Source organism: Aptenodytes patagonicus, chromosome 21 (assembly GCF_965638725.1).
Source record: "Aptenodytes patagonicus chromosome 21, bAptPat1.pri.cur, whole genome shotgun sequence".
NCBI classification, from domain to species: Eukaryota; Metazoa; Chordata; class Aves; order Sphenisciformes; family Spheniscidae; genus Aptenodytes; species Aptenodytes patagonicus.
Window position 1 is genome coordinate 795,459 of NC_134969.1, and position 17,925 is coordinate 813,383.

Below are 17,925 nucleotides of genomic sequence, written 5' to 3' on the forward strand. Positions count from 1 at the left end.
TTCTTTATGCAGTTGGAGATCGTGGTATTTCCACATCACCATCTAAGGCCAGTAAACACTGCATCGGCAAAACATATCCTGAGGTGTTACCCAGTGGTGGTGTTTTGGGTGGTTGTTTTTTGTTTTTCATATGACTACAGCGAACTCTTTCCCATGTCTGCTTGCTATGTGTAAGCAGCTAGTTACACAGGTGCCTCAGTGAAGATTTCATTTGCTTCCACTGAGAAGTGATGCTTGGAATGGCGTCATACCCCTTTGTTTCATTAGAAATAACCATGTAGAGAGCTTTGGTATTGCTCATCCTAGGTTACTACTAACGGTCCTGACAAGGGATTCTGATGTACAATTAACACCAACTTGCACGTACTCAAGGAAATAGCCTCCAAGCACCTGTCCAAGAACTACCTGCCATTTGATTCTTAGTGAATGTGACTTACATTCATTGTAGACACCTTGTATATTGTTTCTGAATTTTCTACAACATTTTCAAAGTAATAATATTACAGAGGTGCGTATAAAAATGTTTATTAGTTTATTGCTTTTGAAGGTCATCTAGCATATTACCAACAGGCAAGTCCCAGACAGGTTCACTATTTAAGGAGCTGAATGCTGAGACAGCATTGAAAGAGGGTGCAGTAATCAATGAAGCTCTTGAATTTCAACTCTTCAGGAGAAAAAGAAAGAAATAATACAATTACGCTGCCTTCAGTTACCGGTAAGTGAAAATTCAGCGTTGTTTTACAAAGACAAATCTTTGTCACTAATTGCAAGCTTCTTGCTCTGACAGCTCTACTGAGCACTGCCTGGAGGACAACAAAAAAATCTACTTATTTGGTGCAATGATGTTTTCAAGTTGGGCCTGAAAAACAAATAAGACAGTAAGTCAAATTAGATACAACCTAAAAAATAAACCCGCATTGCTGTAAAGTGATAAATTGTCTGTTAAGCGAGGAGCTGAGGGATGCTGCAATACTTCAAGAGCAGCAGGCCAGGGTTTTTTTCCCTAGCTATTCCATTCCTTACTACATGTTTTATAAATTAGCTTTTCATTCTTGGCATGCACACTTGTTGCATTCTGAGAAGAAAAGAGCTGGCCTTGGTTCCATACAATGAAAGACTCATTTTATAACGTAAAGCATTGAAGAGGAAATTAAATAAAAGCTGTTGAAACAGTGGTCTGAATTGTCTGATTTCAGGCTGGACTGCGTTAGCTAAATTAAATATTTGGCTCTCTAGCATTTGGAACACAAACTCTGACTCTGGGACAAAAGTAGCTGGGAACAGCAAGTTTTTCAGTTCCTGAGACAACTTGACGCCCAATTAGTAGATTGATTGGAGAGCTACCCATGCTTAGGGAGCATGTAGTGCATGAAGCTTCCAGGACTCTTACGTTGTCCTCTTCCTAGAGCTGCCATCAGAATGAGCTACAACAGTGGTATCTACACAGCTGTTAGAATACTGGTACTTCAAGGAAGAAACATGGATTCAGTGGCAACACGTATTTGATGTAACAGTTACTCCATTTTGTGCCCTACAACATTTTGAGACGGCCGGAAGATGTTAATGGTTTAGAAAGGAGAAACTAGGAACAGTGCAGATAAGGAAAGCAGCTCGGTGTAAAGGGAATGTTTTTAGCTGTAGCCAGAAACATTTAACGTTGTTTATGGTAACGGTTTTTGTTTACTCAAGAGATGTGGGATTTTTCCCTTTCAAAAGCAAAGCAACGAGCAGAAGCTCTGTTTTCACGAAAGCAGCATGCACAAAATTACTCCTGTAATTATGCAGTCCCTACTGCACAAGTACACAATTGTTCTTATTAGGTAATATTTAATGTTAAATGATGTGTCTTGTTGTCAGGGAGTCAACTTTAATGGCCAACAGAAAAGAAACAAAACATCTTAATTTGCCTTCACTAGATTTTCTATTTTGTAGTTGAGAAGGGGCACTAACTATTATAACCTTACAATCAAGTTATGCAGAAATAGATTCCTGGGGTATCGGTCCAGTTTGAAGCCTCTGCCTTTGGGGTTCAACTGCATGCATCTGCTCTTCTCCAGCTGACTATAACAATTTATCATTTTCTGAGCGAATTCTGATCTATCCCTGGCAAGTGTGTGTATGGCTAGAATTCAATTAATCTGACCTGCTGTTTGCATCACCAGTTTTACTAGTAATGACCAGTTACTGACTGAGCAAGGAAGTAGAGAATGCAAAAGCACTACTTTCCCATTTCATTGAGAATTTAAAGAAAGTGGAACATTAATGCAAATCCATCATAAACGTAACAATTCTAAAACTATAAGAAGAAAACTACATCTTTCCAATTACAAAATTAGAAGTTTTACCATTGCTATTTGGAATTGCGGGTTTTTTTACTAACCTTCAGCTGTTGATTCATTCGTTTCAGGAACTGAACCTCCTCAGTGTGTTTCTTCTCTTCTATCTGTCGCCTTTCATTTTCACGTATTTCAATAGCTTCACATTTATCTTTCTGTTCACTCACTTGTCTTTCCAACTCCCGCTTTTCCTCTTCTAGCTCTGCAATCTTGGAAAAGAGAATAGATCTCTCAAGTTTTGTTTGTTAATAATCAATTTTCAGTTAAGATGGGACAAAGTTGTACATTGTACATTTAAAGTGTTCCAGATATAATAGCGATAATTTCTGAAGTGCAATTAAGCCCTAGGAAAACAGTAAGACAAGTATTCTGATGATCTTTACTGCCATCCAGTGGAAATAGAAATAACTGAGGTCATGTAAAATTTTATATGTAATACCCTTATGCTGTATCATGTGCAGAAAACTACATTATGGGGTTAACAGCCCAACTTACTCTTTTTTCCATGTCAGATTTGTCTTGCTCAGCTTGTAGTGCCTTCCGCATGCCAAACGCAACACTGCTCTCGTACAACGTCTGATAAGCAGCAATTGTCATTTGGATTTCATCCCTGACTCGAAGCAGCAACAGTCCTCGCTCTGCACAGTTAATTGTAGTTTCACGGATCAATTCATCTTTAAAGAAAGGGTACAACAATCTAGTTAGAGTAGCTACTGTACATTTATCTGGGAATGCTGGATACACACAGGGTCCAGAGCTTGTTTTCTTCTACCTACTCTCTGCACCACAAACTAGAGATAGTCACAATTATTTCTTTTCTGTTACATTACAGCTATAGCATCAAGCGCTAGCAAATAAAAGCAGAGTGGTGGTACGGAACCTATGGTAACAACAGTGATACCGCTCCACTAAAGCTGTAACAGCAAACACCTAAAAACTTCTAATGATTTTTTGCAGTTATCAGGAAGCCTCCAGAAGAGTCAAGAGCCTCCAGAAGAACTGTGCTCAAACCAGCGACAGTCTCTTGTACTTGGAAGACCAACACCACGTCATCGGAGTGTGTAAGAGTGCTTAACAGTTATACAGCATTTTAAGTAATTTTAAATTGACTGTTGGGCTAAATACGACTAAGAGAATTTTAAGCTTCTTTGCATCTTTTACTATTATGTATGTGTAAGCACACCGTTACAACATGTCTTTTGAGCGTCAGCTTTGTGAACAATGAGACACTGTAACATGCTCTGTGTGAAAGCTGACAGCTTAGGCGGGTGTTGAGGGTCACGCCAGCCTGACCCGCAGGGCGCGGAAGAGCGGTGGGCCGACAGGGAAGGCAAGTGCAGCGTGGCTGCGGGAAGAGCAACCCTTGCCCCGCGCAGCCTCCCTTGCCAGCCCCCGTCAGCCCTGCCCTCTGGGGACCGAGGCTGCGTTAAACCTTCTGGCAAGGGGCGTGTTGGCGGGGACGTGGATGTGGGAGCCACAGCCCGCCAGGCAGGGGGGCAGGAGCCTTTTGCGTTTGCTGGTTTGGGCACTGACCGAAGCACTGCGAGTAGAGCTCCCTGCGCACGGGGCAGATGCCGGTCTCCCGTGCCTGCCTCTGCTGCAGCCGCAGGTCCAGCTGCTCCTGCAGGCGGACGACGTCCAGGCGGGTGCTGGGCGCGCTGGACACCTCCTGCACCCACCGCTGGTTCTCCTCCTCCCACTCCCTGCCACGAAAAGCACCGGGCGTCACAGGGAGCCCCGCGGGCCCGGCCGGGCGCTGCCAGGCGCGGGCGGGCCCGGTCCTGCTCACCGCGGCGGCAGGATGGCGTTGAGGATCTCCTGCGGCTGCTTCGCGGCCTCAGCGGCGGCCGCCGTCCGGGGTGGCGGCGGGACGGGCCCCGGCGGCGGCGGGGTCCCCTTCGGCGGGCGGCCCTGCGGAAAGAGCAGAGCGCGGTAGGTGCGGGCGGCGCGCGGCCCGCGGGCGCCCCGGCCCGCCCGGCCCCGCTCACCCCGGGGGAGCGCTTCTCCGTGCGGCGGCTGACGAGCGCCGGCGGGCTGTACCGCAGCAGCGAGTCCGGCGGCGGGATCATGGCGGCCGCGGCCGCCGTCGCCATGGCGACGGCAACGGCCGCCGCGCGGAGGGCGCGTGCGCGGGCCGAGCGCGGCCCTGCGCGGGCGCAGAAGCGCCCGAGGGCGGCGCCGGCCGCCTCGGCGGCGGCGCGGCCCCGGCGGAAGTGCTTCCGGGTGGCGGCGCGCGGGCCGGAAGCGGCGCGCGCTCCCCTTTGTGGCGGCCGGCGGCGCCATGGAGGCGGCGGCCGAGCGGCGGCGGGAGCGGCGGCGGCGGGGGGCGGCGGCGGCGGCGAAGGCCGAGAAGCGGAGCCCCCGGCGCTCCGCCTCCCGCTCGGCGCGGGGCAGCCAGTCGCCGCCGGCCGAGGAGCGGCGGGGCCCGGCCGGGCCGCGCCAGGGCAGCCGCGGCAGGAGCAGCAGGTAGGGCCGCCCGGCGGCTGCGGGCCCCGCGCTGCGCCCGGCCCGGCCGCGGCACCGCGGCTCACCCCTCCTCTCGCTGTTTTCAAGATCGCCCAAGAGGAGGAGCAAGTCCGGGCGGAGGAGCCGGTCCCCGCGCGGCAGGAGGAGCCGGAGCCCGCACCGCGCCGCCGTGAAGGTGAAGCAGGTAAATCGCGCTGTCGGTAGCAGCGAGGCCCGGTCCTGCCCGCGGAGGTGTCCGCGGGGCCTTGCGCGCTTCCCGGCTCCGCTGCGACAGCAGTTCCCGTGAGACTCGGCCGTGCGAGGTACGAAAAACGACTTCTCACCTGGCGGTTATTTTCTTCTAGCCCTTGCGGGGCGTCGTGTTAGGAAAAGGAGGGTCTTGGTGGTTTAAAGCTCGCGCTACCAGCCTCAGGCTTTGCCCTAAGCGAGTGGGTGTTCACGCGTGTCGGTGAGCCTCTTGCCCTTTGCCACTTAGGCAGGCTGTCCCTGCGAGCCTCTTCACGTGCCCGGAGCAGATGGTGCGTGGCACTGTTTCTTGATCTTGCTTTATCCTGTGCAAGTAGTGGGAATCCAAATAGTTTGGCAAGGAAATAAGTTTCTCTCGCTTTGTGTTAGATCTGCACACGACACGTCCAGGGACGTGCTTTCCACGTGTAGGATTGTGATTTTCATAAAAGCTGAGGTAGATTCACTGCTCTTTTCGTTCTAATTCTGAATACGTCACTATAAGCGATTCTTCATTACAGGAGCGAGATGACCATTGTCGCAGAGGAAACGAGGAGCGAAAGCAGAGATACCCGTCAGAACAAGAACACAGGAGGGAGAGAAGCGGTGACAGAGATAGACACAGAGACCACTCAGACAGAAGGAAGAATCCAAACGAAAGGCCTGGAGTTCGAGGCCACGAGCGAGAGAGGGATGTTCAGAACATCCGTGAGCAGCAAGCAGAGAGGGAGTTCTATAACGAGAGAAGACGAGAGCATCGACAAAATAACGAAGGCAGTGGTGTTGACCAGAATCCAGAACTCGGGCAATCTGATAACAAACCTAAAGAAAAAGCTTCTGTAAACAAAGAGAAGCCGAGCTTTGAACTGTCTGGTGCGCTTCTAGAGGATACCAACACTTTCCGAGGTGTTGTGATTAAGTACAGCGAGCCCCCTGAAGCTCGGATTCCGAAGAAGCGATGGCGCCTCTATCCGTTCAAAAACGATGAGTTTCTCCCAGTCATGTACATTCACAGGCAGAGTGCTTATCTTCTGGGCAGGCACCGCAGAATCGCAGATATTCCGATTGACCATCCCTCCTGCTCAAAGCAGCATGCCGTGTTCCAGTACCGGTAAGTACTACTCTGCCTGCTGGTGAAACAGGATTATTCAGGAACTTCTGAAGGAAAAAAAAAAAAAAAACAAGCCAAAAAAACCTTGGGTATGCACAGCTGAGAGGTACGAGTTTGCTGTAAGTACGTTAGAGGGAGATGGAATTTATGTTTGACTGCTGCATATCATCCTAGCAGTAATCAAAAATATCTGTAATTCCTCTCATTTAACCACAAGCAGCCTTTTAGTGAGACAAATAACACAGCAGGGTTAAACACAGAACTGTGTGCGTATCTGAATTGGAATAAACCAGCAGGTGTAATTGGCAGTAAAAGTATTTCAAGGAGAGGTTTTTTTCGTTTGGTCTTTCACAACAAAGTCTGCTGATCTCCTCTGAAGCAGCAGGGGTTGCCTGCTGCTGAAGACAAAGACGCTCTCTTAGGGAACAGCCATCTGTTCTGTTGTAGGAATTAGTGTATTATATCATCAGAAGTTTTAGAAGGCGATGCAGTCGGAATCTGCTCAGTCTCACGGTTTCTCATTGCTCTCATCAGACTTGTTCGGATCTCTGCAAGCACGGATAAGTATTAGTTGCACCGGGGCTCGTGCGTGGCAAAACCCATCTGCTCTTGGAGTACGTTTTCTGTCTCGCGCTGTTGTGATTGAAATGGTGTTCTTTGTTTTGCTAGGCTTGTGGAGTACACTCGCGCCGATGGTACCGTTGGCCGCAGAGTAAGGCCCTACATAATCGACCTGGGCTCTGGGAACGGCACTTTTCTAAATAACCAGCGGATTGAACCTCAGCGTTACTATGAACTGAAGGAAAAGGACGTACTGAAGTTTGGGTTCAGCAGCAGGGAATACGTTCTTCTCCATGAATCTTCAGATAAATCTGAGGCCAATACAAAGGACGATGATGATGATGAAGAGAAGGAGGAAGAGTCTGACAGTTAACAGATGAGGAGGAAATTGCGGGGGGACACGGCAGGGGACAGAAATTCTTTGCGGTTGAACATGCATTGGGGTGTAAACATTGGAGCATCGCAGCACTGATGCCTCTTATTGCCTTAAAGTCCTTTTTCTGTTGCTGATCTGTTCTCGTAGTTTATTTTGGGGGACTTCACTGATTATTCATCTTTGATAGTTCTGCATATCAGGAAATACAGCTTTTTTTTTTTTTTTCTTTCTTTTTTCCCCCCCGACAAGCAAAAGAGCGCCTGGATGTGAAAGCTCTGATGCTGGAAATATTCAACAGATGTTGAAAGACTGTCCTCTTCTGGGAAACGATGTAAAACACAGCTGGCATATTTAAAATTATTTTTATTAACTGTTTTTTCATAGCCCTTTGAAAATGCTACTTAACTGAAATATTAGTTAGAAAGTAACCCGATGCATTTTTTGTAACACGTCTTGTTTGGTAGAGTTTGCCAATGTCCTCTGCCTGTTAGGAGTTCTAGAGGGGAGGATTTACCAGGCTCGCTACTAAAAAGGTGGAAATGTTGCAAAGCCCCTCTTGTATTTGTATGTTTTGGGTAATTAGTTTGCCTTGTGATAGCTTTCAGGGACGGGCATTTCACTGGAATACACTACCTGAAAATGACAAGGTAATTTGAAATAGAAGTTAAACGCTTCTTGGGATTTTAGGTGACGATACTGTGATTTGGGGGCTGAGGTCTAGGTCGGTGTCTGCCCAGTACGTGTTCCAGCGTACGATGCTGAAACTGTTACTGGGTGTTGGGTGTCCAGGTCTAAAGCTGGGGCCTTTATTTCTGCTACCACCCCTGCCCCATGAATTTGGTTTTGTTTGTATTACGCATAAATATCTTTTATGTGGTGACATGTTTTAACCAGAGTTTGCACTATTTAAGTTTTCTTTTTATAAAAAGTTATACAAGTCACTTGTTTGTTTAAAATAGTCTTCTCCCCTGTAAAAGAAAACGATGCTTTAGGAAGAGAAGAAATAATTCCACTCACTGAAAGTACTTGCATCTTGCATATTTTTGGATGTCTTCTCCCCGTTGCTTTATGGTGTAAGAAATGTATATTTTCCACCCTGTTTACTGATTTGCCTGGATGTTTGTTCTGTGGTCACAAGCTGTTCGTACCTGCTGTGTACATACTTTGTGTATACAAATGCTGCATATTGTATACACAGGCTGGAACATTTATGGTGTAAATATGGGGCATTGATGTAGGTTTTCAAACAGTAGGTAGAATGAGTTTTGACTGGGATGGTCTCCTTTATATATACGCTAGGGGTTTTTAAATAAAGAATTTGTAAATTTAGCCCTAATTACTTTTAGTTGTAATATTTTTCTAGTGTCCTTTTTTTTTCCTTTACGTTCCTTGAAATAGATGAACTTTCAGTACTCATTTCAGTATTAAGGACACCAAATAAGTAAAAAAAAAAAAAAAAAAATTGCATGATTTGTGTGCTTGAGAGGCTGTGGGTGCGGAGGGCTTGTACCGCACCCCTCTGCTCGGACCTTTCTTAGCCGAGTGTGGCCCAGGTGGCTTGTTCTGTGTCCCGGCTGCTTTGCCCCCGACGCAGGCAGGTTGACGCTCAGAAATACGAAATCACTGCGTGGTTTAAGCCAGAGACGATCAGTGCTGTGGAAGGGCAAACCAGCCCCTCAAGTCTCACTCGCTGCGGAGCGTTTAGACTAACGTAATAGAAGCTCGGACCTAGATAAAAAAAAGTTCGACTGAGTCAGAGAGATGTACGCAAAGTTGAAATGACCTATTTTGAACGGGCTTTTTTTCCAGCGAGGGGAGGCACGGAGCCGGGATAGCGGCTGTGATGGAAAAGGGAGACGGAACGCTGCCTTGCCCCAGCGAGGCTCTCCGTGCTGCCTCAGATCCGCTCCGGTTTTGTGCCCGTCCCTGCCGCGCCGCCAGCTGTGAGACCCCCGGCTCGGGCGGGGACCTGCCGCTCCTTGGGCCGGAGGCGCGAGTCAAATCCCCGGGAGCGGCGCAACGGGCAGCGCCCGGAGCGCGGGTTCACCCGCTCCAGGCCGCTGGGTGCCCCAGCGCGGCCGCGCTCCCCGCTCGGCCGCCACCCGCCGTCTGGGACCGGGGAAGGGGCCGCGGGCGGCGGGACCGGGGGGGACCCCGCTGGCGGTGGGCCGAGGCCGGGGGTGGTGGAATCCGAAGCCGCCGCGGTCCAGCGGCCGCGCAGCGCCTGAGCCGGGGCCTCCAGATGCGTTGCCTTATTCTCAGGGGAAAGTTCCCTGATCTGGGCGCTGCGGTACCGGGGCTCCCGTCCCGCCGGCACGGCGGGCTCGCCGCGCGGTGACCGAGCGACGCTGCGGCACGGCGCGGGGGGGGACGCGCCGCCGCGGGGCCGGGCGGGCGGAGCGGAGCGGCGGGGCCGGGCCGGGCTCGGCGCTGCCCCCGGCGGCCCCTCCCGGCAGCGCAGCCGCCGCCGCGCCCCGCCCCGCCCGGCCCGCGCAGGCCGCCGCCGCCGCCATGGCCGCGCTGCACGCCAAGGCCGGCGGCCCCCCGCAGATCCCCGACACCCGCCGGGAGCTGGCCGAGCTGGTGAAGCGCAAGCAGGAGCTGGCGGTGAGCGGCGGGGGCCGGGGCCGGGGCCGGGGCCGGGGCCGGTTGGCGGCGGGGCCTAGGCCGCGGGAGGCGGCGGGGCCGGGCGGGCGGCGGGGCCTGGGCCGCGGGGCGGGCGCGGGGCCGGGCCCGCTCCATGCGCTGCGCTGTGCCCGGCAGGAGACGCTGGCCAACCTGGAGCGGCAGATCTACGCCTTCGAGGGCAGCTACCTGGAGGACACGCAGATGTACGGGAACATCATCCGCGGCTGGGACCGCTACCTCACCAACCAGAAGTGAGTCCCGGCGGCCCTGCCTGCCCCTGCCCGCCCCGCCTGCCCCTGCCCGCCCCGCCGGGCCCCCACGATGTTGTTTCTCCCTGTTTCAGGAACTCCAACAGCAAAAACGACCGGAGGAACCGCAAGTTCAAGGAGGCTGAGCGGCTCTTCAGCAAGTCCTCGGTCACCTCGGCAGCGGTGAGTGCCAGGCCGGGCCCCGGCGGGGCTGAGCAGACATCCCTGTCCCCGTCCCTGTCGCTGTCTCTGTCCCCGTCCCTTGGTGCTCCTCGGTGCAGCTGGTCCCGTGGTGGTCGCCTGGGCTGCTGCAGGACCAGCTTTCCATTTAAGCTCCTGCACCTGCCCTATGTCCCCCGACCCGAGCATCTTCATCCCATGTCTCAGCCTCTTTCAGAAACCCTTTTCCTAGTGCCCAGAGAGGTGAAAGGGAACCGCAGTCAAGAACCACCCGTGCCACACGCTTGTTCTGCTTTCATTAACATCCTTTTCGGTTTTCTAGGCGGTCAGTGCATTAGCTGGAGTTCAGGACCAGCTCATTGAGAAGCGTAAGTCACTTTTTCATTTCTCTCAGGATTTGGAAAGAATTACCCTTCTCCCCACCATTCAGCTCTGTCTCCAGTTGTCTGGATCTGTGCTGTAGTCACTGCTCCCCCACAGTTCTCCCTGTCCAGGGACCTGTGGCTGCTCCTCTTAGGCCGGCTCCCGAGTGCTCCCAGCACAATCTCTAGCTACAAAAGTCAGCAAAGTGGCACTGTGAGAAACAGAAGTAAAGTTGAGCTTCTTTTCTCGAGCAAACTTTTATGCTCAGCAAGGTTTTTTTGTGCATACAGTTTATTTAAATGGATTTGGTGCTCTTTGGAGAAAGAGGTTAGAAGAGCTGAAGCAACACGTTTCTGTTTGTGTGTCTGTCAGTCAGTTGCAAGTGACACGGGGAGGAGGCACTTATGTTCAGGATTTTTAAAAACGTTTTTGTAATCAATATCAAATCAGGTGCAATTCTAGCGTGCCTCAGTTGCTGAGGAGGTGGCTTGCTGTCCTTCAGAAATATTTTTCAGGTTTTCTTATTTACCTCCTGGTGCCATAAGGCTCAGCACGTCTCTGCTTCCCCGTGCGCTGCTGCTGAGGATTGCTTCTTCCATGCAGGGCTTTGCCAGGGCAGCCTGGGATGTGAGCTGCAGGGAGGTAACCATTGTGCTCGTCTGTCTTTGTCATGCTCTAGGGGAGCCAGGCAGCGGCACAGAAAGTGACACTTCTCCAGACTTTCACAATCAGGAGAATGAGCCCAACCAGGAGGATGCTGAAGAGCTGGATGGGTCTGTGCAGGGGGTGAAACCCCAGAAAGCCGCTTCCTCTACTTCTTCTGGGAGCCACCACAGCAGCCACAAAAAACGGAAGAACAAAAATCGACACAGGTTAGTGGTACCAGCAGCCTTCTTGTCTTGCCTTCTGAATGGTTAGCTGTTGTTGAATTTACCTTATTATGTGAAAGGAGCTAGTAACTTGTTAGAATAATGAGCAGCTCGGGTCATTTGTTTTGGTAATTTTTCTGGTTTTTAGTTGTATGCATCCTGTAGTGTTCATCAGGACCCCATTGCCCCCGTTGTATCAAGGAGGGAAGAGCATGCTGAGGAAGTTAAACAAGCAGCACAGGGTACTAACTCCAGCTCTGGTACAGCTATGCTTTTGACTAGGCTTTTTCAACTCCTCTGTCTGTCCAGGAGAATAAAGATGTCTTCCTTCCAGTAGAGGAAGATTGCAGTCCTGGCCTCCTGTGCTTGCTTCTTGGTTTCTGCAGAACCAAGAAAGATAGCAATGATGTCAGTACTTTCCTTGGAAAAGAAGGGTGAAAAAGCAAATTGGAATGTTTTGGAGGTTGTGGACACTCTTCACTAAGATTTCCACTCCGAGCTCTTTCAGTTTTCAGTGTCCCAAACTGAGTTTCTTTTGATTATGGCATGGAAGAGTTGCTTTGTCACGTTAACCTCAAAGTGTTTGTTATTAAACTGGCCTGAAATTCATGTGAAACAAAGCTTTTCTGAACTCCTTATGGTTGAATTTAGATGACCCTTAAGGTATGCCCCTAAGGCATGATGCAGCATGGCGGGCTGATGGCTCAGAAATCTGAAATAAAGTCCCTGCCTTACAGTGCTGCTCTCCACGGGCCAACGTAACCTGCTGCTTAACCGTGTCTCGGTGCCCCGCGGCAGAGCTAGCCCAAGGATTTCTACAGAGTATGACAGTGCACTGCGGAGTCACACCCTAAGGGGAAAAAAAAAAAAAACCCATGGAAATCCATGCTTTTGGAAAGAGGAGACACTGCGGAACTGCACCTCTCTGGAAATGATTGCTGGAACTGGTACCTAAAGATGCCTAAAGAAGTAAAGGAGCTTTTAAAAATCAAGCGTTCTTGCTAACTCTGAGTTTGTTGGCTTTGTGTGTGGATGGGCTTTCCTCTTTAAGGGACCTTCCCATACAATTACAGGAGAGAAACGTTTTAAAGAAAAGTGGTACAAATTTACAAAGATTGCTGGGGGAAGGTTGGTTTGGGAGATGCGGAGGTAGGTATAGTACTTGAAAAATGTTTAACTACTTTTTCTCCTTCATTAGGTTTTGAGTCATTAGCGTGTCTTTAACTCTTAGATCAGAATTTTCTTCCTACAGCAGTCTTAATTGGGCAAACATCCTAAAGTACGGGATGTCCCTTTGGTACATCGTGAGCTGGGAATACAAAGCAGTTCAAAACTCTTTTTTTTGCCTGTAGACAATTGGAAAGAAGTTCAGGAATAACACAAGAAACTACATCTGTAAACAAGTTCAGAGGAACAATATGTAAAACTGAAGTACAGCCCAAGAAAACTGCTGTTTCAAACAAACTATAAAATATTCTACTAAGCACTTACATGGACAGCAAACCAATGCACCGCAGACGCAGTGGGGTGCAATACAAATGCTGTAAATATTCTAAATTCTTTTGCTCCGTTGCATAACCCGAACTTTAGCGACAGGAGTTAGGAAGGAACTGCCCTGCTGACAGGTTGTGTTGCTTTGGGGTTTCTTCTACATTCCTTCCACTGAAGCAGCTGATGCTGGCTACTGTCGGGGACAGAATGTTGGACATGAGGAGCCCTAGTCTGATCTGGTATGGCAATTCTTATCATCCTAAGAGATACGTCAGACAAATCTACATTACAGAAAGGCTTTTGCAGTTAGTAATTGACTGTTTTGTAATGCTTAGCATGGCAGATAGATAATTAAAAGAAGATAACTAAATTTGTCTGTAATAAAAACACTGCTAAAATTGTGAATGCTGCTACTGACTATCCCCTAAATTTTGGCAGAAAAGACCAAACAATTTTCAAGTATATCTAGGTTAAAAAAAAGCAAGGAACAGAACAGTCCCGGTCTACTGAAAGTACAGCTAAGTGCTTTAAAATGCATTGCAGCCCAGAGTGCTCTTTAGGAAGAGACCTGCGTGTCTGTTTCTTGAGTGTCATGGAATGCAAAAAAAAAAAAAAAGGCAAGAAAAAGAAATATTGGCGTTTCTTTTTGTTCAGAAGCTCTTCCATTTGCCAGCATACGTTTGAGTTCTGCTCGCCTGTTCCTGAAGAACTGGGAGGTGTTGGGAACAGGCACCCTGAAGGTGCACTGACTCCACTGGATTTTCTACTTCATGTGCCACCGAGAGCAGTGTGGGAAGTTGGATTCGGACTGGGCAGAACTGGTGTGGATAGGCAGTTCGAACAGTTAAAAACAGGGAATCAGGTGGAAGTTACAGTGTCTTTACTGAAGTCGTTCTCTGTTCCTTCTGAGACCACAGGAAGGCCAAGATGATTATTTTCTGTGTGCTCAGCAATTTTCATGGCTAAAAAGTATTTCAGGAGAAAACAATACTGTTTCCTCTTAGAAATTCAGCGCTGAAAAGCTACTAAGTTACAGCTGGTGATGATAAGTCCTTTCCAACAAATACAGTTGTTAGCTCTGGGGCAGAACTGTTTCTAGAGACAGTGCTGTGATATCCGTGTGAATGCTGAGACAAGGGGTGGGAACGTCACCGAACTGTAATTAGCTGTGGCCGATTGACCGTGTTCTCTTTTTAGCTCACTAAAGGAAGCGGGTGCAAGAGGATGTGTGTATGCGTGTGCATTATGAGAATATTCGAATGCAAAGTGGGCCACTTAGTTCTGTGTCGTCGCCACCTCTGCCTGAACAAGCTTTGCTTTGCCGTAATAGTCTAGACAAAGCCACTGCTTTCTGACCACCCGCTCGTTGGTTTTTGCAAGCAAATCAGTTTTTCTCTCTGCCTGTGAGCTAGTGTGCACTCTCACGCATCTGATAGCTTCCTTTTCCAGCACCTAAATTCCCTCCGTAAAAGCACTCTGCCTCTGTTCTAACACCTCTTTTTCCCAGAAATCCAATTGGGGAGGGGGACTCTGGATTGCCAATCTGGAGTGCTTTTTGTGCCCAATTCTGGTTAAGATATCTTAAGAACTTTATGGCTTTATTATTTTTTAATTTTATTTTATTTTTTAGTAATCTCGCTAGGGTGGCTAATCAACTAATTTATTTAATTCATTAGTATATTAATTTCTATTGCTTTCTTCCTTTCAAATGCTGCCCCTCAGCCCGTCTGGCATGTTTGATTATGACTTTGAGTAAGTTTGACTTGAATTAGTACTTGTGCTGTGTTGTTAGTGTGTAGACACCAATGTGCCTTTTGAGACCTTTCTAACCCATAGTTTATCTGTTTAATTGTAGGTATGTATATTAGGTTAGGCTGGGAAGTTTTTTTTAAAAACAGAAAAGCGTGATGGAGGTAACATTTTATTTAATAACTTCAGCAAAATTAAATTAACTTCACTCTTCCTTACCTTTCTATTTCATTTTTAAATAGATAAACTTTTTAACTTAAAAACTTAGTTTAAAAACTGATTCTTCTGGCTTTGCTTCTTAAGGAGATTAGTGTAGACTTGGATATTTCCTTCTGGAAAAATGTAATGAACTCAGTACCTTTGACTCATATAACCCCTGTCGTCTTAAACTCCTATCTCTATTCCAAGTAAATAACCATTACCACTATGTCTGAATAATTACCTGTGGCATAGTTACACATCTAACACATTAACATAGAGCATGCATATTTAACCTTACTTCTTTATGCTGCATAACTTCCCTGTGATTTTTATTATGAACCTTTATTAACTGGTTTTTTGAGTGGACGGAATATGCATTTTGGCAAATAATAAGAATCCACTCTCCGTCTCTTTGCTGCTCTCTTGTCCAGTAATATTGGGACAGTGATTTGGCTCAGCCGAATTGAGAATGTGGATTGAATTAACCAAATAGTCTTTGTTGTAGCCTGTGCCATATGCAGTAGCTGGTTCTTTGAACTCTAGTCTTGGTTTAATGTATTGAAATGGACATTTCTCTTATCTTTCCAACCACAGGATTGATCTCAAGTTAAACAAAAAGCCAAGAGCCGTAAGTATCAGTGCTCTGTCATTGTTTTCATTGCTCATCTGTAGACTTGAGTGGCTGACTGACTCCTAATCTTAAAAAGCCTCCCTCTGCTGTAATTTAAGATCTTATTTTCATGGTTGAGGAGTATCATGGTATGAAATAAGCATTGTCTTGTGGATTTAACAGTAAATAAGCCCAGGTAGGCTTGTTATGAAGCTAGGTCACAGTTAAGTCCTATGCACTTTTTATGAAAAAAGCTGTTTTGCGTCCTATTATCTTGTCATGATCTGGAACATTAAAAGCATCTGGTTTGAGTTGATGTGTTCTTGAACTAAGGTTTTGAAGGGTCCTTTCTTTTGAATGTTTAGCTACAAGAAAAAAAATCTCTTTTCTGTTTTGCCTGCAACTAATGGTATGTAGAAATGAGAGAAGACTGAGAATCCCAGCTCTGCAAGCAGAATTGAAGGTAGAAAGGTCTTAATGTGCCTGTCCTTTCCTTTCTCTGCAGGACTACTAGACTCATCAGTGCTGATGCTTCTGGGATTTAGGTCTACATGAATCCCCACTGAGAAAAATGCCAGTCGACTGAATGAGCACGATGGCAGCTCTCTGGCCAAGTGTCTGCAGATGGGAGTGGCTCACTCTAAAGAACTTAGATGGGGGGAGAAAATCTTGGACCATGTACTTTGCATCATTTTTAAATCACCTGAGTTGCAGGAAGACTAAGGTGTAGTAGTAGTAGTAGTAGTAGTCCTGAATTCCTGACTATTCTGTGCTTCCACCTCAGTCGGGAACTTCCTAAAATTGACTGATGTTGCTGCTGCCACCCCTGTCATCTGCAAACCCATGGAGAGGTATTTCTTTTTCCACTGGAACTGGGGTATGATTCAGTATGTCCCATCCATGTTGTAAGACTTAGATTACTTTTGTTGCTGATACTTAGCTTTGTAGTTTTGTTTTTGTTTTGGTTTTTTTGTTGGTTTTGTTGTTTGTTTTTTAAACCAAAGTGTATAGCTAACAAATTGACTTTTGGTTTCTTTGTTTTAATCCATGTAGAGTGGAAGGTTCTTCATTTTGTGGAACAGCTCATTTTGATTCCTACTCAAGCAGAGAAGAAGGTGGTTAACCCTTTTCTCTAATTTTAAACACCATCCCCTAAAATTTACGGAGTGCTTTTAGATGCAGGGAAGGCTGGAGCTCAAAGCCATCTTGCTCTTTGCTATCTTTGAGGTTGGGTGGATTCTCTTTTTAATACAAACTTCTGTCATTTGTACATAAACAATAAAAGTTACATGTTTGTCTCTCTTCTCATGTTTTGTTCACTCCAAAATTTGACTCCTAGTGCTTTTTATTCTCCACCTGCTTTATGAGGACTTTGCTGGGATTCTTCCACTTCCGCATAGTAGCTGTTCCTTGTCTCGTGACCCTTAGGAGGTTTCCTTTGTGCTTTCTTTCCTCTGGTAGACATAACATTGAGTACTTGAAAGGATTGCCAGGCACTAATCTCCAGCTGTGTTCAACTAATCCTGCTTCAAGGTAGGACTTGGATGTAAGTCAGTTCTTGCTGATACTGGCAAAATGCCCACAGATAAGGGATGAGCAGTCTGGATTGCCACTGGAAGAGTACACAGAGGGATGGGTGTTAGGTGCTTTTCACAGTAGCCAGGTCAAGATATCAGTGCTGATGTTGAAATAGGCTTTGCTTTTCCCAAGGTGGCAAATTGCCTTTGTTACCGGTGCTGTAATGCATTTGTGTCTGCTTAAACGTTGCCGGTGGAGGGAGTGCCATGGGAAAAGTCGTATCCCTTACAGCTCCCCGGTACGTGCATGTGCACTTGTTACAGCTGAGTGTTCATTCCGTTCTGCTACACCTCTGCTTTCCCAGTGTCTTGGGTGTTTTTCAGCTCCCTCCAGGCAACCCAGTCAGTGCAGAATGGTACCTAAGAGTGAAGGCAAATGTATAGGAGCAAAGTTCTCCCTTGTTCTGTTGTCTGGTTCAGGGATCAAGGCAGCTCCGTATTTGTTCATGGTGGGAGCTGGCTTATCCCGCAGTAGAGCGAGCGGCTGGCGCTCTGCTGTCAGGGGCCGACGGCTGCTTATCTGTGGGGGGTCTCGGGATGTAACGGCTTAATGGGAGAGCTGCAAAGCTTGCCCTACTTTTTTGTGTTTTAAGTTACAGAGGTTAAATACAGGGGGGTGGAAGATCTAGGAAACAGCATAAACTGCTAAAAGGCCTTGCTTTTCCATAGTTCTGGAAAAAAGAAGTCGTAGCTGATGGGTTTTGATTACTTGGCCTTGGTACAAAAGCAGCTTTTCTCCCACTACTGCTGCTGTTCCAAAGCAAGGATTGCAAAAGCGCCTGAACTTCAGAGGGTAAAAATCTTTGCTGCACCTCTTTGACCTCGAGGAAAGCTGCTGTACCTTTTTGGCCAGAACATTTACCTGCAGAGAAACAGCAAAGGGGTCATGTAGCTCGGAGTCCTGTGTGTACAGGCATTTTTTTGTGGCAAAGTG

At 47.8% G+C, this 17,925-nt stretch overlaps 3 protein-coding genes across 8 annotated transcripts; 2 read left to right on the forward strand and 1 right to left on the reverse strand.

The window, feature by feature from the left end:
* Positions 1 to 519: 519 nt before the first annotated feature.
* Positions 520 to 4,411, reverse strand: DNALI1 (dynein axonemal light intermediate chain 1). Its single transcript, XM_076357095.1, has 6 exons — positions 4,325 to 4,411; positions 4,126 to 4,247; positions 3,870 to 4,039; positions 2,832 to 3,010; positions 2,381 to 2,545; positions 520 to 859 (listed from the first exon to the last, which is right to left on the reverse strand). The coding sequence occupies exons 1-6, from the start codon at positions 4,403 to 4,405 to the stop codon at positions 824 to 826; spliced, it is 753 nt and encodes a 250-aa protein (XP_076213210.1). The 5' UTR covers positions 4,406 to 4,411; the 3' UTR covers positions 520 to 823.
* A 206-nt stretch (positions 4,412 to 4,617) lies between these two features.
* On the forward strand, positions 4,618 to 8,411 carry SNIP1 (Smad nuclear interacting protein 1). Its single transcript, XM_076357300.1, has 4 exons — positions 4,618 to 4,802; positions 4,890 to 4,986; positions 5,549 to 6,138; positions 6,808 to 8,411. Exons 1-4 carry the CDS (start codon positions 4,618 to 4,620, stop codon positions 7,070 to 7,072), a joined length of 1,137 nt encoding a protein of 378 aa, XP_076213415.1. The 3' UTR covers positions 7,073 to 8,411.
* A 1,170-nt stretch (positions 8,412 to 9,581) lies between these two features.
* Positions 9,582 to 16,712, forward strand: MEAF6 (MYST/Esa1 associated factor 6). 6 transcript variants are annotated; one of them, XR_012996921.1, is made up of 9 exons: positions 9,582 to 9,682; positions 9,839 to 9,954; positions 10,047 to 10,134; positions 10,454 to 10,499; positions 11,174 to 11,366; positions 14,577 to 14,606; positions 15,399 to 15,432; positions 15,920 to 16,265; positions 16,468 to 16,511. XR_012996921.1 is itself a non-coding variant. In XM_076357232.1 (8 exons), the coding sequence occupies exons 1-8, from the start codon at positions 9,587 to 9,589 to the stop codon at positions 15,926 to 15,928; spliced, it is 612 nt and encodes a 203-aa protein (XP_076213347.1). In that variant the 5' UTR covers positions 9,582 to 9,586; the 3' UTR covers positions 15,929 to 16,712. The 6 variants fall into 6 exon arrangements, 4 of the variants coding, with proteins under 4 accessions (XP_076213347.1, XP_076213349.1, XP_076213348.1 ...); XR_012996922.1 differs by lacking the exon at positions 14,577 to 14,606 and adding an exon at positions 14,710 to 14,767 and having other exon boundaries at positions 15,920 to 16,712; XM_076357232.1 differs by having other exon boundaries at positions 15,920 to 16,712.
* The last annotated feature ends 1,213 nt before the right edge of the window (positions 16,713 to 17,925 follow it).

Excerpts from the sequence above, each read along its gene's own strand:
- DNALI1 (XM_076357095.1), bottom strand. The coding sequence starts at position 4,405 with ATGATCCCGCCGCCGGACTCGCTGCTGCGGTACAGCCCGCCGGCGCTC. Across the intron at positions 4,248-4,324 it reads CGGAGAAGCGCTCCCCCGGG|GGCCGCCCGCCGAAGGGGAC; the intron begins GTGAGCGGGGCC and ends CTCTTTCCGCAG. Across the intron at positions 2,546-2,831 it reads AATCTGACATGGAAAAAAGA|ATTGCAGAGCTAGAAGAGGA; the intron begins GTAAGTTGGGCT and ends CTCTTTTCCAAG.
- SNIP1 (XM_076357300.1), top strand. The coding sequence starts at position 4,618 with ATGGAGGCGGCGGCCGAGCGGCGGCGGGAGCGGCGGCGGCGGGGGGCG. Across the intron at positions 4,803-4,889 it reads AGCCGCGGCAGGAGCAGCAG|ATCGCCCAAGAGGAGGAGCA; the intron begins GTAGGGCCGCCC and ends GCTGTTTTCAAG. Across the intron at positions 6,139-6,807 it reads CATGCCGTGTTCCAGTACCG|GCTTGTGGAGTACACTCGCG; the intron begins GTAAGTACTACT and ends TTGTTTTGCTAG.
- MEAF6 (XM_076357232.1), top strand. The coding sequence starts at position 9,587 with ATGGCCGCGCTGCACGCCAAGGCCGGCGGCCCCCCGCAGATCCCCGAC. Across the intron at positions 9,683-9,838 it reads AGCGCAAGCAGGAGCTGGCG|GAGACGCTGGCCAACCTGGA; the intron begins GTGAGCGGCGGG and ends TGTGCCCGGCAG. Across the intron at positions 10,500-11,173 it reads GGACCAGCTCATTGAGAAGC|GGGAGCCAGGCAGCGGCACA; the intron begins GTAAGTCACTTT and ends GTCATGCTCTAG.